The sequence below is a fragment of the Enoplosus armatus genome, chromosome 20, assembly GCF_043641665.1.
Source record: "Enoplosus armatus isolate fEnoArm2 chromosome 20, fEnoArm2.hap1, whole genome shotgun sequence".
In the NCBI taxonomy this organism is placed as follows: Eukaryota; Metazoa; Chordata; class Actinopteri; order Centrarchiformes; family Enoplosidae; genus Enoplosus; species Enoplosus armatus.
In genome coordinates, this window is record NC_092199.1 from 4,199,159 (window position 1) to 4,215,552 (window position 16,394).

General features: G+C 42.0%; 3 protein-coding genes across 4 annotated transcripts in view; 2 read left to right on the forward strand and 1 right to left on the reverse strand.

Annotated features, from left to right (window-relative positions):
• Positions 1-4,359, forward strand: part of wnk4a (WNK lysine deficient protein kinase 4a) — a 40,402-nt gene extending 36,043 nt beyond the window's left edge. For both annotated transcript variants that reach the window (XM_070926713.1, XM_070926714.1), the window contains 4 exons: positions 745-1,372; positions 2,076-2,281; positions 2,376-2,473; positions 2,589-4,359. In XM_070926713.1, the coding sequence (XP_070782814.1) occupies positions 745-1,372; positions 2,076-2,281; positions 2,376-2,473; positions 2,589-2,591 (935 nt within the window). In that variant the 3' untranslated portion in view covers positions 2,592-4,359. The remainder of the gene's footprint in view (positions 1-744; positions 1,373-2,075; positions 2,282-2,375; positions 2,474-2,588) is intronic.
• Positions 4,360-4,447: 88 nt separating this feature from the next.
• On the reverse strand, positions 4,448-6,151 carry coa3a (cytochrome C oxidase assembly factor 3a). Its single transcript, XM_070927314.1, has 2 exons — positions 5,956-6,151; positions 4,448-5,065 (listed from the first exon to the last, which is right to left on the reverse strand). Exons 1-2 carry the CDS (start codon positions 6,149-6,151, stop codon positions 4,962-4,964), a joined length of 300 nt encoding a protein of 99 aa, XP_070783415.1. The 3' UTR covers positions 4,448-4,961.
• Positions 6,152-6,575: 424 nt separating this feature from the next.
• Positions 6,576-9,959, forward strand: cntd1 (cyclin N-terminal domain containing 1). The gene is made up of 7 exons (XM_070927668.1): positions 6,576-6,744; positions 8,165-8,240; positions 8,320-8,491; positions 8,572-8,734; positions 8,850-8,994; positions 9,617-9,713; positions 9,846-9,959. Exons 1-7 carry the CDS (start codon positions 6,576-6,578, stop codon positions 9,957-9,959), a joined length of 936 nt encoding a protein of 311 aa, XP_070783769.1.
• The last annotated feature ends 6,435 nt before the right edge of the window (positions 9,960-16,394 follow it).

Genomic DNA, 16,394 nt, shown 5'->3' on the forward strand with positions numbered 1-16,394 from the left:
CACGCTCATTACAGGCCTCTCCTCCCATATCCACACCTGTCAGTATTTATACCCTCCTCAGAAGCCCACATTCAACAGAGTCCCTCTGTTTCAGTGGGCACAGACCCAGACGCTTTCTGTGTTTACTGTTAGAACGACACGCAGTGGACGAACTGAGGCACTGCAGGAGTTTAAACCCTAAAATGGTCTGCAGATGTGAGTGCATGCGTCACTTGTTTGTGACTCCATTAAATGACTCCATCACAATTATCAGTTATTATCACCGCCATAAATTAAGGCTCAGTGGAGGATATCCACCCACGCTGGGAGATTACTATTTTAGGAAATAAGATGCAGTGAAAACATAGTGAGACCTCTTTTGGGACTGTTGTCATGACACACATGATTTGATTTTAATCAAACTGTGGCAGTCAGGAAGACTGTGTGTGAGGCTTTGTTCTAATGATCAATCAGCTCTGATCAGATTACAGAACAATCACTACTGTTTAGCCAATGATTGGCTGTCACTCATATAAACAGGCTGTCCAGATGTTACTTCCTACTTACTTCTTATTCATGGACACTAGAAGTAAGTAGAGAGGGTGTTGTTGTTTCTTTTATATTAGAGCGACATTTAAATGCTTAATCAGGTCATTTACATACATTTTTATCTTGAAGGGAACTGTTTAAGGTAGATATGTTTTTTAAAAATACCAGCAGGATTTTTGTAGAGGACTAAAGACCTTCTTCTCCTCCATGTTGCAGAAGTCCAGTCTGCACCAGTCACTGTTGGGCGATTCCAGGTGACACCCAGCATGGACATCCCTGCGCCTGCTGTGCTAGTAGGTGCTGTACCTGCCGCACCACAACCAGCAGACAGCGGCAGCACCCCGTCAGAGAGCAGCACCGAGGAGCAGGGGGAGTCTGAGACGAGCCTGGGCACCTCACTCACCATGTCCCCTCCTCACCCACACCCTCACAGGGGGTCGGCAGGGGTCCTCCAGGAGGCCGATGGGCAGGTGGGGTGGAGCCAAGAGCAGCAGCAGGACAGAGAAGAAGAGGATGCGGAAGAGGAGGAGGAGGATGAGGAGGATGAGGAGGGGGAGGGGGAGGAAGAAGTTGTTGGGGAACGACAGAGGACGAGGAAGAGGAGTCGGAGGAGAGCGTACAGCCTGAGCCTGATGGGAACGTCTGCGGACAGCGGACTCTCTGTGACGGCTGCTGAGATGGAGGGGCGGCTGTGGGACGGTGCGTCGGGCAGCCCTCAGTACAGCAATGCCCTTCACCATTTATGGATGATGACTTACAACCGCAACGCTCCCTACCTAAGCAGTGATGACTCAGACAGCGACGACGAAGACATGCTGGAGGAGCTTCAGGAGCTCAGAGAGAAGTAAGTGACACCACTGAAGAGGCCCGAAATACAGCAGATAGGTGCTATAAACAGGATATAAACAGAGGACAGAGGACAACACAGCCTCTGAAACTGAAAACAGAAGTGACGACTATATTAAGAACTTTCATTAGGGCTCTCACATGAACATGAACATCAAATTCAAGCAAACTCAAAGACTTTTAGGATCTTTGGTGAAGATCTAAACAAGATTTAAGTTGAAAATGTGACATCTTGACGCCATCATAAATGTTCTACTCTGTCTTCACACTGTATGTTTGAAGTCAATTCATCAGTCACAAACTGAACAACTCTCCTGTATGAACTCAAATCATCTTTTTTTGATTAAATGTTGAGTGTTGAAAAAAATGCTTCTTACAATTTCCCAGTTTGAACGTGATGTCTTCAAATTGCTTGTTTTGTCCAACAAATAGTCTAAATCCCAAAGATAATCAAATTATGAATACATCAAACAGGGAAAAGCAACAAATCCTCACATTTAAGAAGCTCGATCCAGCAAATGTTTGGCAACTTTTTACTGAAAACTATTAAACAATGATCAGAAATATTGTAAAATAATTTTCTGTAAATTGACTAATTTACTGGTTTTCAAGGACTTCAATGGCCCTGTTTCACTGACATGTTCAAGCAACAAAAGGGAGCCTTTAACCACTTACATTTGTTACTTTCTGTCCCTCATCAGACATCTGACGGAGGTGCAGGCTCTGCAGGCCGCCCAGAAGAGAGAGATTGAGGAGTTGTACGAGAGGGTGGGGAAGGTTCCCCCTCCGGGCATCGTCTCTCCTGCTGCTATGCTGTCCAGCCGACAGCGCCGCCTGTCCAAGGGGAACGGTTTCCCCTCGTCCCGCAGGAACAGCCTGCAGCGGTTGGACATGTTGCCACTCCAGGGTGAGGAAGAACAGCCACATTTCTTTTAGTTATTACCTGGTAAATATGTGACGACTGTATCTCTAAATGAGTTTCACTATGTTGGTTTTCCCAGGGATCATTAGGAGAAACTCCCTTGGAGGCAGCAGCAGCGGCGGCTCCCAGGATAAACCCAGCAAAGGCGTCACCTTTGCCACTGACATCAGTAGAATGGTGAGTGGACACTGCCTCAACAAACTTCATGTTTCTATTATTCTCCTTGTTAAACTCCACACAAAAAGGCTTTGTTCTCACTGTCTCACTGTTTTTTTTCTTCTTATTTTCCTAGTAAGAAACTCTCAGCCAAGCACGCTGTATATCTGGACTACCTCATCATGAAGTGTGACTGCAGTGGTCGAACCCGTCCTGTAGGAGGATCGCTTTAACACTGGCACACACCGATCAGCAAACTGCTTCCCTCTGCCAGTGGTCATTTACCTCAGTGTATATATATACTGTCATCATTAAAGCTGGATTTACACAGGAACTGTAATATCTAGTTTCCCGCCCTCCGTCAGATCTGGTGTATTTGTTGCTGATGAAGCACAGAACACCTTCCGGTCTGGTTTCATGTTGAAGATGATGAATTCATTTTTGCTCTTTTGTAAATAAACCGTCAGACTCAATGGTTGAGGATGAAACGCACAGTACTCTGCAAAATGTCACGTCACAGGTTGTTTTTAAATGTTTTCTCCGAGCTAACTTTTAGCATTAACGCAGTCAAGTGATGGTACAAAGTGCTGCTACGGTGGCTACTTGCTATGACTTTGACCCAGAATGACAATAGTTACTGTTTTTCCTGTTTGTCTGATTCAATCTGAGCACAGTAATGTGAACCGCCGCGAGGCTCTGACACTTTTACTGACTGTTGTCACACACGTATGACGACATTTCTGATAATCTCGCAACTTATTTGCTGTAGTTTAACAATGTCTCGGCACCTGCTGACTGCTCAGTGAATAAACTCCGATTGTTGCCTTCCAGAGGCTGATGAGAGCAGTCTAGATGCATTGTACAGTTTGATTCATTCATGTATGTATTATGAAAACATGTATTTGGTTTCTTTAGTGATTTTGATCACCTAATAGGATAACTTACATTCTCTAGGCTCAGCTTGGAGAAGTCTGACTGCAGTCTGGACATTATTAGGTGTAATACAAAGATATCGTCTCTATCAACAAATACATATGAAGATGTTAATGCTTCAGAAAGAAGAAAGTTGAACAACAGTTATAAATGTAGGCATGTAGCTTGCTTCAGCAGAAAGGAAACCTGTTTTTCAAACTGTTAGATGGGAAGAGGTTTGGTTAAATGGTGCAGAAGACTTTACACATCGACTTTCAGATACTATAGCTGGTTTAAAATAACTTTGTATTGATTAGTTGTAAAAGATCCACCTAGGCTTTAGACTACTGGCTTTCCTGTTGATTGTACATAGTAGAGTGCATTTATAGATCATGTTTACAAGTTATGAGTAAACTGAACCTTAATTCTTGCTCAAGCAAAAATCATATTTGTTCCACAGATCAAGCACCTTGTGCACTTTAGTAAATTCTACTTTAGTTCTCAATCATTTAACACATTTGTGGATGAAACTGTATTCACTCGAGGAAGAGTGTGTTTCTTGTTCTTTGTCCATAAGGGAGGTAGAGCGTATTTCTCCAGTTTGATCACGATATTTCGTATTGGATCACTGTGGTGATGATCTACCCTCCCACAGTTTTAAATAATTAGTACGTTGTGGGATATAGAGAAATCAGTCCAAGCTGTGAATGTGTAGCTGTTGCCTTATAAAATACTCACAACACACTGAATCTTTCTGACAGTGGAACTCCTGTAAGATTTTCCAAAGTTCATAATATATTCAAAGAAGTTTCGTTTCAGATGTTTCTAATGTAAATATATAATTGTATTGCTTTCTGAAGCTGCTGCTGTCCTGCCATGCTGAATCTGTGCCTTTCCCTTACAATGTCTTATTTTATATTTTTACTCTGAAGATTTGGTGGCTAGATCAGACTCCGTATATCAAATTTTGACAAAAATAAAAGCGATTGTAAATACCACGGCTCTTTTGTCATCCTTACTGCTTCACCCAGTGTCTTTCTCTGGCATAAATAACAGAGGCGTGCTGAAGTTAAAAAAAAAAAATCAAATACATTAGATTTTTATTTTACAAATCATCACTTTATCAACATAAATATGTTTGAACAGGTTGATCCGTGTGTCATTTCAGCAGCGTCACTGGCATTCTCTGCTGTTAAAGGCCACTGTAGATTTAATTATCATTAGTTGACTGAAATTTAGGATAATCCCCTCCGACTGTACGCACATCACATGATCAGGGCTGGAAACTTGTCAGGTAAGGGTTGTAATTACTCTACAGTCTGGGCCTTCTGGGTAGCATGTAAGGTCATGTTAAAGTCAGTCCTTTCCACTGACAGTCAAACTCAATCAAAATCAAGACACATGTAGTTTTTGAGTCAGTAGCAGAACCACACAATTACCCTTCACAGTCAAAATTAAAATAAAGTCCTTTCTCAACATGAAAAACAGCGGCCAGTCGTGGAATATAACTCAGTGGCGTCAGTGTCCACACAAGTCCCTTCTCAGTTAAGTGCAGGACAGACACGCAGTCCAACAACAAGCAGGCAACACATGCATCTCAATTGGCACCAGTCTTGGGTCCTTGCATTCTTGCTCGCTTGGCCTCCTCATCCATTTCATCCATGATCCGCTCCTGGGAGACTGAGTAAAACGTGTAGCCGTCTGGCGGGGGAGCAAGCGGTCAAGGCAAATATTCGACAGCAAGAAGAAAAACACGGCAAACTTTGCAAGACAAGGAGCGGTGCAAGCAGCTTTGTGTCAGTCAGGCATTTGTGTTTAACTGCAGCATAAGTTGAAAACAGAACACTTAGCTGTCTGTGTGAACACCTCATCTTATCCACTCAGGTGCCAGTTTATTATGTACACCTAGCTAAAACTAATGCAGTCTAATTCAACAGCCCTGCAACAGTTCCTACCTTCATGAAGGTTATAATGTTCAGTTTAGATGTAACTGTCTTAAAAAAGTTTAAATCATCTTTACTGTCATTGTGCGGTTGAATTGTATTGCATTATACTGGTAGGTGTTTCTAATATTTAGTTGATATTGGTATAACTGGTATAAATATGGAAATACATTTCAGTCAGGAAAATAAATACTCTTGGTAATTCAAAATCATGAGCTGTCTGAATTGACTTAGCATTTTAGAATTGTGAGTTACAGCAGTATTTCATAATTTTCATTATGTAAATCGTTTTTTTAAGAGCAGTTTTTTTTTTATCTTTATCACGTCTAACTTCTAATCTATTATTCTACTAATGCACCCAAAACCACCTTTACTGTAGCTACCTGGTCATTTCTGCCGTAGCTGTTACGTTAGCATCTGATGAATGGGAAACTTTCTACCTCACGGAAATACATTTCAGCAACATTTACCAGCCAATCAAATACTGGTATTGTCAATACAGTTTCAAACACAACATGCAGAGATGATCTAGCGTCAGGCTTTATAGCGGGTTATCTAACAACCAGGACCGACACCGTAACTTTAGCATGCTAAGCTAACGTTACATAGTTCACCTTGCGTTGACGCTAGCGCGCTTGGCAAGGATACAAATTCCCAAAACGAGAGCTCCGATGGCGAGTCCTGTCACAACATTTCGTGTCCGCAGCGTCTGCGTTTTCTTCTTCCACTGCTCAAGCTCTACCTGCCGGATGAAATGCAACTGTTCGCGGGAAAGACCCTCTTTAGTCGGGTCTATCCTGGTTGCAACGGGAGCATCGGACACCTTCGGCGTCTTGTCGGCCATGTCTACCGTCAAGTGAGGCATGGAAGGTTGTTTCGCAACAGTCATGCGCACAGCCGTATTTCAAATGATCTACTGAGTTGGCGGCGTCTAATTGCGCTGTGAGGAGTCCATCGGCACGTTGTGAGATCTGCGCTGAGAGCACTACGAGCGCCACCAAGTACTGAGCGAACGATACATGAATGTGCAACATCCAAATAAGTCCCCATGGCAGCTATGGTTCCTGTTAAGAGACGTTGAATCGGTCCTGGGGTGAAAACACGCGGGAACAGCGCCATCTTCCGGAAAAATAAACTTCAGACACGATTTATTTGAGGTTTTCCAATTATTATTATTATTTTTTTTATAAAAGTCAACAAATACCTAAATATAGACTTGGTTGTTTGTAAATGTAACGTACTTAACTTACAGCCGTTAGTCCGTGTCAATGGCCAAAAGATTCTTTTGTTCCCCGAGCAAAAGTATAAGTTTCAAGTTTCGGGAAGCCTCTTTTGACCTGCTCACAGATTTCCTTGTTAATCTCAACAAGAGAAACAAAGATAACCTCCACAGTGTTTCCAAATGTAGCGGACACTTCAAAGATAAAAGAGTAGTGGGTAAGTGACGTTAATTACGCCATAGAGAGCTAACGTTGTGTAGCTAGTTTATGATTTTTCAATTTAGCTGACAAAGTTATGTTAAATTGCTTATTTGTAACGCAAATTTAAATGCGTACTACGCCAAAAATCTGAATTGTGTCCACGTTTATAAACGTTGTTTAGAAAATGTACTTATTTATTTGTTTACTTCTGCAGAGGTAACATTATTGCGCATATTCGAAATAAGCCATCTATTGTATTTTGTGTAATCTCTACGGAGTTTGAAATGTATATCACACACAGCTGTGACAATTAGTGTGTAGCAAGCTAAATACTTCCTCATTTTACTTTTCAACTGTGAGATACATTTAAAACATAATGTGACACTGTGTCTTCTATGGTTGCTACTATATTTACAATTACTGTAGATAAACGAGTCTTTATACGTAGACGTACAGTAGAGTTGTGCAGACTGGTTCATTCTGCAATAGTTTTAATAATTATGTCAGCAGGTGGGATTGACTGAGCTATACAGGTCTATCTCTGAATGGCCCAGTAAGCCTCACTGTACTCTGTCATCACCTGGACTTGTGAGTCCTGTTATTATGGAGGTCAATTCTCAATACAAGCCCCTCAAAGTCTCCCAGCTGCCAGCACCTCAGCAGAGCCAGTGAGGGGGAGCAGATGGAAAACAGTGTTAATGACTCCTAATGAACATCCATATGCTTCCTTGTGGTTCACATAACAGCAAAAATACAAGTTATTTAAATAAATGAATGGGGAGGCCTCTGTTAGATATTCTGTCTGCTGCTGCTGTTCTCATAGAAGTGAATAGATGATAAATACTTTCTGTCGAACTGACTGGTCAATAGAAAAACTGTCTGGTCACAATACAATTTTGCTAGTGTTGGCTGGTGGGTGGTGTTGAGAACCCAGCGTGGTTATGATTCAGTGTTAAATGTTTTTCTTGCACTGCTCTTTTCACGAAAAAAAACAAAAAAGAATAAAGAAAAAAAGAATCAGAATTTCAAATAAATCTTTCCAGGACTTTTTTTTCCTGTCTTTGCGGGACCATCTGGGCCTTTGTGTTATTTTATCTCATCATCTAGAGGACGATTTGTTCCTTTGATATATGATGCAATATATATACATCGTTTTTCATTTCCAATATGTCCAATTAGCATCACTGCAAAGAGCTCATAAATGACATGAAGATCTCTCCCTGTGTCACTTTACAAAGGATTGCCCAAACACATTTACTGCCTCCATTTTAATGGACGCATGATACTGCCTTATAAATTCCTTTCTGCAAATGTATTTTGTATGCTCTGATTAAAGTCTATGAACTCTGTTCCAACATGCTGAGCTCATGCTTCCACTCAAGATTGTTGTTCTCTGCTTTTGCTAACGCCCTGCATCCCTCTCTGTTGTTTCTTAGAATACATCTTCCTGATCACTAAAGAACTGAGACTTGATCCGCTGGCTGGATACCATGCCATTGAATTACTACAAAGGTAAGAAGGAGTAGCATATTTTCCTTATGCTGCCACACCCAGCATGATATTGGTTTATGTGAATAATTATCTCCCCCAGGTTCATGGTCAAGCACCTTACAGATTTGTTGACCACACCCACGCCTCAAGGTGCAGCTGCTGATCCACCAACAAGTTATGAGGATGCTGTGTTTGACAAGCTCAAGGAGAAATTCCCCCTCATCATCTTCTCCTGCGTGCAACTTGCAAGCAAACTATCTTTGCACAGTCATGTAAGTTCTGCGCTGACTACGATTAATAACTTGCAGTAGCATGTGGTTAAAAATAATTTGTTTTTCCAAACATCTTCTAGATAATCGACAGCAATACTGCTGTATGCTTTCTGCATTCAGTCGGCCACAGTGTTTGTAAGCAGACTATCCTGGAATCAGAACTGATGGTCTTAAAGGGGCTTAAGTTCAGACTAAATACCCCTAACCCTCTGACATATGTGGAAATCCTTCTGGAGGTGCTTGGTAAGATGTCATATTTAAACACAGATCAACTCATGGGGAGTATTAGGCAAAGGTTCTGTGAAGATATTTCAGTCATATCCATTGAAGAGCTGTACTGAGAGACTAACGTTTGTAGGACACAATGAGCCATCCATCCCTGTGGAGCGCCTGTATCACCTGTGCCACCATGTTCTCCAGTTCATCAGCCTACAGAGGACTGCCATCTACGACTCCTTGTTAGTGACTACCACTCAGTGTGTCAGCCCATCCAGAGAACACAGGTATTACATTTCTCTTCAAGCCACATTTTCTGATTTTATGGGACAGGTGGTTACTGTCATGGACAAGCTGCTGGAGTTGACTACGTCCAGCTGAGAACTGTCTGTGTTGTTTTGTCTTGTGCCATCATGTTTCTCATGGCTGGCCCCCCTGCAACGCATGCACCCAAGAGTTATTAAATTAGGACTGAGCACAGTCTCATACTGTTGGTGGGGTAGAATATTAAAGGTTCAGGGTACATTTCTCATTCTGTAACACAGGGCTGCACAATGAAATGAAAGTTGTAGCTCCCTTCACGCTACAAACATATATACAAATATCTAAAATTAGAATAGAATACAAATAAAAACAATATACACCGTTACTTATATTCATATATTATACAAAGGTAGTGGTGTGTGAATGTGCAAAACCAGCATAAAATAATTTATTTATGGTGGAGTGAGGAGGATGAGGATGAGTTGAAGATGTTATAAAGCTCAGTAGAGTCGGTGATAACTCTCTGATGGGGGTTCATCACCACCAGCGACCCCCCTTCATATTAAACATACTCATAGATCCATTGTTGATGTAAAACTATTGATTATAGCTGCTTTTAATACTGAATTAACCCTTTCTAAACAGAGAGAGGTTCGTGACCGTGACTGAAGACTGCATGCTTCTTGGTGTTGGTGTCATCGCCGTGGCAACATTCATCCTCTATGTCAGAAAATGGGAGCAGGTGAAACACTTGATGTTTTAAGTAGTTTTATGTTTTAAAAGTCTAAATTGTTTCGTGTGTACTTAATCTGTCACAAATGCATCGCATACTAGCAGTTCTTGCTGATGTAGGCTTTCCTTTAATGCATTGCAGCTTGTGGGAGAACTGAGTCACATCACAGGAATCTCAAGGAGGAGCATCAGCGATTTTGCTCATGTGACACTGATGCACATTGTGAGAACCAGTTCCCCTGTAACATTAACTTAAGTCTCGATAACACTCATTCACTGAATACTGCTTTATACTCTTACTGTTTATGGTATACGTGTAATTTCTAGTTGTAGGTGTTGATGCAGAACATGTACTGTGCACCTAATGGAGATGACTAGATTAAAACAAAGCAGCATCTGTGTAAATCTCCCCAAAATATTGTATTAAACAATAACTTAATCTTAATAAACTGTATTTCCTGTGCCACATTGAGCCGTTCACTTGAATTAGATGCGTGGTGGTTTATTGTAATTCCCATGTGTTTAGTTCCACGTTAATCAAGATGTTCAAGAAATGGAGTACGGCTGAGGATCAAGTGTCAGGTCTCTGGTGAGTAGTTCCTCCTCTCAGGAGTCTCATCCTTATTAGGTAGGGAAGCATTGGCCATACCCGAATCTGAGGACAGAATTAATAACCCCACGTCAAACCAAATAGAGATTTTCTCTTTCAAAACTCTGTTTCTATTGTACATTTAAGATATGTTTGGAACGAGAAATAACGTTTTAATGTGGTGCTGTTTCCAAATGGGGACAAATAAACAAATACTAGAATATTAAAATCATAACCTTCATCACATCAATCAAGTTTTCATTTGATTTATAGTTCAAGGCAACTACCTTCACATATTATTTATGAGTGATCATTCAACAACAGCCTCTGGGGGTGTCCTGGTGGCTCTATGATGTAACTGCAGTTACCTTACATACAAATACCTCAGTGCTGATCATACTTGCTGATTAGGAGTTATTCTCTTTGTATGCTTCAGGTTGGTTCGACTAACGACATGCATTCTGTGCAAAAGTATGTTGAATGAATAAGTAGAACTGTGCTTCAAGAACGTATAGTTACCCTGGGGACCGGGCAGGAAGGTGTCACCAGTGCTGGCAGTGAATCTCTGAAGAGCAGTGACCTGAAGGTCAACACTTCAGCCACTTCTCTGAGATTATACAGTTCAATCATGTTCACCTAAAAACAGGTGGGAGGGAGACAAAAGTGCTGTCATGCAGTACAGCCACGATTCTTCAAGCAACAAGTTGCTCTAAACTTTCTTTCTGTCTCAGCTTACCTGCTGCTGTTCTTGATGTCTTCTGTAATAATCGTCCAAGTCAAACGTATTCGGGTCCAGTGTTAGACCCCCCATACAAAGTTCACATCTTTTGACAACAAAGAGCTCTGACCCTGGAAATACACCAATCTGCAGATTGTATTTCTCTTGGTCAGTGTAACTGTTTATCACCATGAGCTGTCTACTGACCTGACTGTATTTTTGTCTGGATCCATTTGTTCAAGCAGTCGAGATGAACGAACCGCATGCTTCCTGAACACAGGCAGGGTGAGAGCAGTGGGTTGGTTGGTGAACTACAGCCGCTGTGGCAGATCCGACACTGGTCCTCTTCCTCCTCATTAGATAACTCGACTAACAGCCTACAGAGAGACGGAGATCACACAATTCAAATTCTACCTCACAAGATTTTACTCCTAACCCTTTTATACGCATCTTGTTATTTAATCTAATATGATGAATATTTTGAATGCTGATTTATGGCTCAATAACGTAACTGTACAATGAGTTGTAGTTACTCAGTGTTTTATTTAAAAGCCGGGCCTTTGGCTAGGTAAGAAGTCCTGCAGATTGGCAAATAAATATGTATTTGTACAATTTGTACATGTATTTGAAAAATAATCTATTCATCATATGATCACCTTTGTTTGGGTCTGCATACAATCTCTTTGTTGCTGTTTTTTGGGGCGTTTCGGGCAGCAGTGGCTCCTCCCTGTGCTGCTTGACATTCTTGAATGTGTATTAGCTCTTCGACATCACTAAACGTCATCATATCGTCCGTGTCAGTGGTACTGGTTCCTTTCTGAACAGCGTCCTCCCCCCTCTTGACCAGAGTAGACTGCCTCTGACAGAAGCTAGTCCTGGGCGAAGAGGCCAGGCTTGACCGTGATGTTCGCCAGCTGATTTGAAGCTTTGGGAGATGCTGCCACAGAGCCACGAAGCCCCTTTCGACACTGTCAGTGGTAGGCGGCACACGAGGTTGCTCCACGATAGAAGTGAGGCTGCATCCATCAATACTAAGAGGGGCTCCACCTGAAATTGCTGATGTGCTTAACTGTGAACTGAAAGACTGCAGGCTATGTAGGCTGTGAGAGAGGCTGGTAGAGGCTGAGCTTGACTGATAAACTGTCTTCGGAAAGGTGATCAAATCCTGCCAGGAGGCTAATACGCCATCATCAGCCTCCTCTTCAGATTTACTGGACAGTACATCAAATGTGGGAAGACGTGGGACAGTGGCCGTACCACCCAGGAAGTTGTCCAGGATCCCAGCACTGGAGGGACGCTCGGAGTCTATGATCTCCTCGACGTTTGTTTTGCTGAAAAGGTGTTTCATCTTGCTCCTCAGGATGTCTTGGCTTTGTGTTTGTTTGCTTCCTTCCCCATGGGTGGATCCATTTAATACTCTGCCTCTCCCATGCTCACACCTGTGCTTGTTGTGATACCGTGCAGGGTGTCCTTTATTGCCTTGGGAAAGGAGATGCAAAAAAGCTGTAGACCAAAAGAAATCATAACATACTGGCTTGCAATAAAAACTCAGCACATATCAAATAACTGTTAATATTATGAAATGGCATGGATGCTAAAAAAAAAAAAAAATACACCATGGTAGTGAGAAAACTGGCCAGTCGCATCCTGCTACAACCTGCAGCGCAAAATGTATAACTTACATCTGGATGCCAGGGGGGGCTTTGCTCTGTGGGGAGTCTTTGAAGCCACTGCCAGCTCTGCAGTCACACTCTGGGTTCCACTGGAGATGGCTTGAAGGCAGGACACTGAGCCACATGGCCCCCCTGGCTCAGATGAAGCACTTTTCCCAGAGGTGCAGGGGGACAACTGCAGGTGGCAAGCAAAGAGGGTTTTGGAGTGTAAGAGTGTCTTGGAAAGCTGTATTACTGAAGAGGGGTGTTGGATGCTGCTATACTGAAACTGTGCTAATATGCTGTGAGTAAGCTCCACAGCGGGTGTCATTTCTAATTCTAAACGTGGGGTAAGTTCTTATTGTGGTGTTTGAGTTGTCACCTTTGAGGCCGTCCTCGCAGCTGACATGGACTGCGTTAGTGTCTGCATGCCAGGAATCTCTCGTTTCACCTCTGCGTCTACCTTCTCTCTATCCCACATTTGATCCTGATTCTGACAGAGCAGAGATTGAAAAGAGGCAGTGAGACGATGAGTGGCGGGGAAGAATCTTTTCTCATGAACTCATTTTAAACTCTCAGTAGCTGATGTCTCAAATCTCGTTCCCTTTGCACCCCAAATATATTCAGAGCTTCTGAGGTTTTCAACGCCCCGTCACTCCTGGTTTTGAGGTGCAATCCTGAAACACAATAGTGTCTGGGACATAATTACAACATAACAGATGGCAGCTAGCTCGTGTGGAAGGAAATCTGCAGGCTCAGATACCATCAGGTGTGAAATAACCCTGGAGAAAGGAAGACTGCAGCAAGGTGTAACACCTGTATCCACTGTCAGGTGTATTGACTGGGTGCTACTTCGCAGCCACAAAGCCAGAATAATGTTACAACCTCAGACCTGCACAGTTTATCCACAAGCTGTTCTGTGAGGAAACATTGCCTGCTTCTTTTCCACCAAATTAAACTTACTATTTTACATGTATCATCATACTAATATTAAACATACAAATTGACAGAAACAAAGAAAGAAGACAAAAACAGAAAAGAAAGAAAAATATATATATATACAATGGCAGATTGATTTTCACTTGTTTTCAAAAATACAATCGTAGTATAAACATTGTACAAACATAGTATAAACCGTATTATTTTGGAAAATCGACGTGTTAATGAAAAAGAAACCCCATTAAGATCGATTTAGCTTCAATTAAATTAATATTTTGGTCATTACATTCAAAATACACCATGACACCTTTAAGAGAGACTCACTCTTCAGACGGATCGATGTGAAAGATGAAGGTAGTTAGCTACAGGATGATGTGGAGTGGAGTTTTTTTTGTCCAAATGCCGCGTTTCCATGGAGACGAACAGAACTGAACTTTTTCAATTTCCGCACGGGAGCGCGTTTTGTTGCTTAATTTAAAACAAGCTAGCCTCAGTTTACACAGTCCTTTTCTTCGCCAACATATTTGTTTTAGTTTTGTCATTCTGGGAAATAAAGTCCTGGGGGAATTACCCTTTTATATGGCTGATTTACCAAATCAGCTCTTCGGGGATCTGCCCTGTCTCTCCCTAGCAACTGTTGCTATGCTCACTGTTGCTACTGTATGTTCGGAGAGATTCGGAGCATTTCGTTTTCTGTTAGTTGCAACTACGCTGTCACATGAGTCTTTTTCTTTAAATTAAACACACAAAAGATTTTTTTTTTAATGTTCTAGTTTTGGCATTTTACATGTTCGGTGTGGCGTTTTATTCTTGTTCACGTTTGAAAACACTGAACAGCTCAAATATCTGTGTGGATCTCTGCTCCCTCATCACCACATATAGCTGATAAAGGCATAGACGCTGTGATCTTGCAGTCTGACATTGGCATAACATCTGAGAGTGGTTTAAAAGACTGCCATCACACATATAGCCTCACTGTGCCAGAGGAGCTATAGAGCTCCTGTAGATTAGCAGGAGATCCAGGGCCAGGCTTCATTGAGTCACCCTCTTTACTTCCCTGGCTCCCCACCACTCTGCTGATCTGCCCGCAATCTCGTGGTAGGCCCCATTAATCTCACCTCCCCTTGCAGTCTGACAGAGGGAGAGTGGGCTGCACACTCACCTTTACTGTTTTGATTCTTTATATTCAGGAAAGTACGAGGGAAGGCAGAGACCGAGGAAGCTCTGGCAGGATTTGATTCAATGCCAGTGGAAGCCTGTGTGTTTCCAGAGGTTAGGGGGTGGGCGGCTCAACCACAGGGCTATCTGTTGCCACCTCGTCCATCACACTCACACTGACAGGAATTCTGCACCAAAGCCAGTTTCCAGGGCCTCCCTCAGGTATTTCTCATTACCTTCTGCAGAGAGGGAACCTTTTAAAGAACAAATATGTCCACAAATCCCTTGGTGGGTTCTTTATGTATGCCAACTGACGGATATATTTAGTTACATCACTTACAAGCTGAGATGTATGATGTTGGCATGTCTTAATCCTGGCAAACGTGGTGGCAAAGGATTACCTCCTTTGTTAAAGACTTTAGATATAATGGAGAACATCTTCCTCCAACCAGCAAAGTAATAAGTGAAAAGCCTGACCTTAATGAAATGATAAGTGAGCATTGAAGTTACTAAATACTGGAAAGGGAGTTGTTTGATTTTTGTTTCTTGCTGCCATATAAACGGTCACAAAAAGTGCAGGTCCAACAGATCTTTCTGCACTCTTTTGTGTGGAGGAGAATGTATACAACTCAGAGGTGCTTGAGGAGTAAATATACTAGAGAGACGTTCATATCTGAACACTGTGCGACTTAAACACACGGTAAGAGAATAAGTAGATTACAGCTAATACTAGATAAGTAGCCTACATTACCATTCACTTCAATCAGTACGAATCAGCACTAATGTGCTGGTGAATAAAAAAGGCATTTAAACTATGACCACCAGTCATTATATATAACAACTACAACCACACATGTAATCAATATAATTAGCTCTCAAAACATTTAACTTTAACATGTGTATTAGTTTAATTATGATATATTAAATGGATGCCTTGTGGTTATAGTTCATCAGGGGTCACAATCAAGCCCAGTGTATAGTTAACTTTACCCAATCCCTGATTGTAATTCTGGCTGATAGGCCTGTAATGTTACTGAGTGATTGAGGAGGAGGTCGGGATAATGTCTGACACTCGCCAACCTCTTCTCCATCTATCTTTCAGATGTCAAATGGCATGATCTGCAGGGGAGAGGAATTGAAGTTTGATTGGCATCGACCTTGTTTCTCTTGAATAATTATGAATGATTTAGGTATTAGTGCCTTCTTTCATCATAAATAATTCATTAAGCCTGCCTTCAACCCCCCCGTATGTTTGTTCCTGTGCTCCGTCTGTTCTCATGGGATTTCAGCTGCGTCAAGCTGGTGAGAGAAAAACCGATTCATACCGGAAGTATGGAAGTGATCCTCCCCAAAACGTCATAAATGAAAATATATCTATTTTCATTATTTACACGTGTATTTTAGAGGTATGTTTTGATTGTAGTTTGTGTGGCTTACACCAACCGTTGTAAACGTCGCACCCGTTAAGTGTTTTATTTTGAAAGTTAGCACCGGAAGTATCTTATTTGATGTAACTGACTTGACCCAGAGACAGGCAGGTCAGCGCTCCGTGTTGCGGCGCTGCGTGGCACTGGGCACCGACTGGCGCTGACTGCACCACTCGCACATGACCGTAGTTGTGAGTGGCCCCGACGC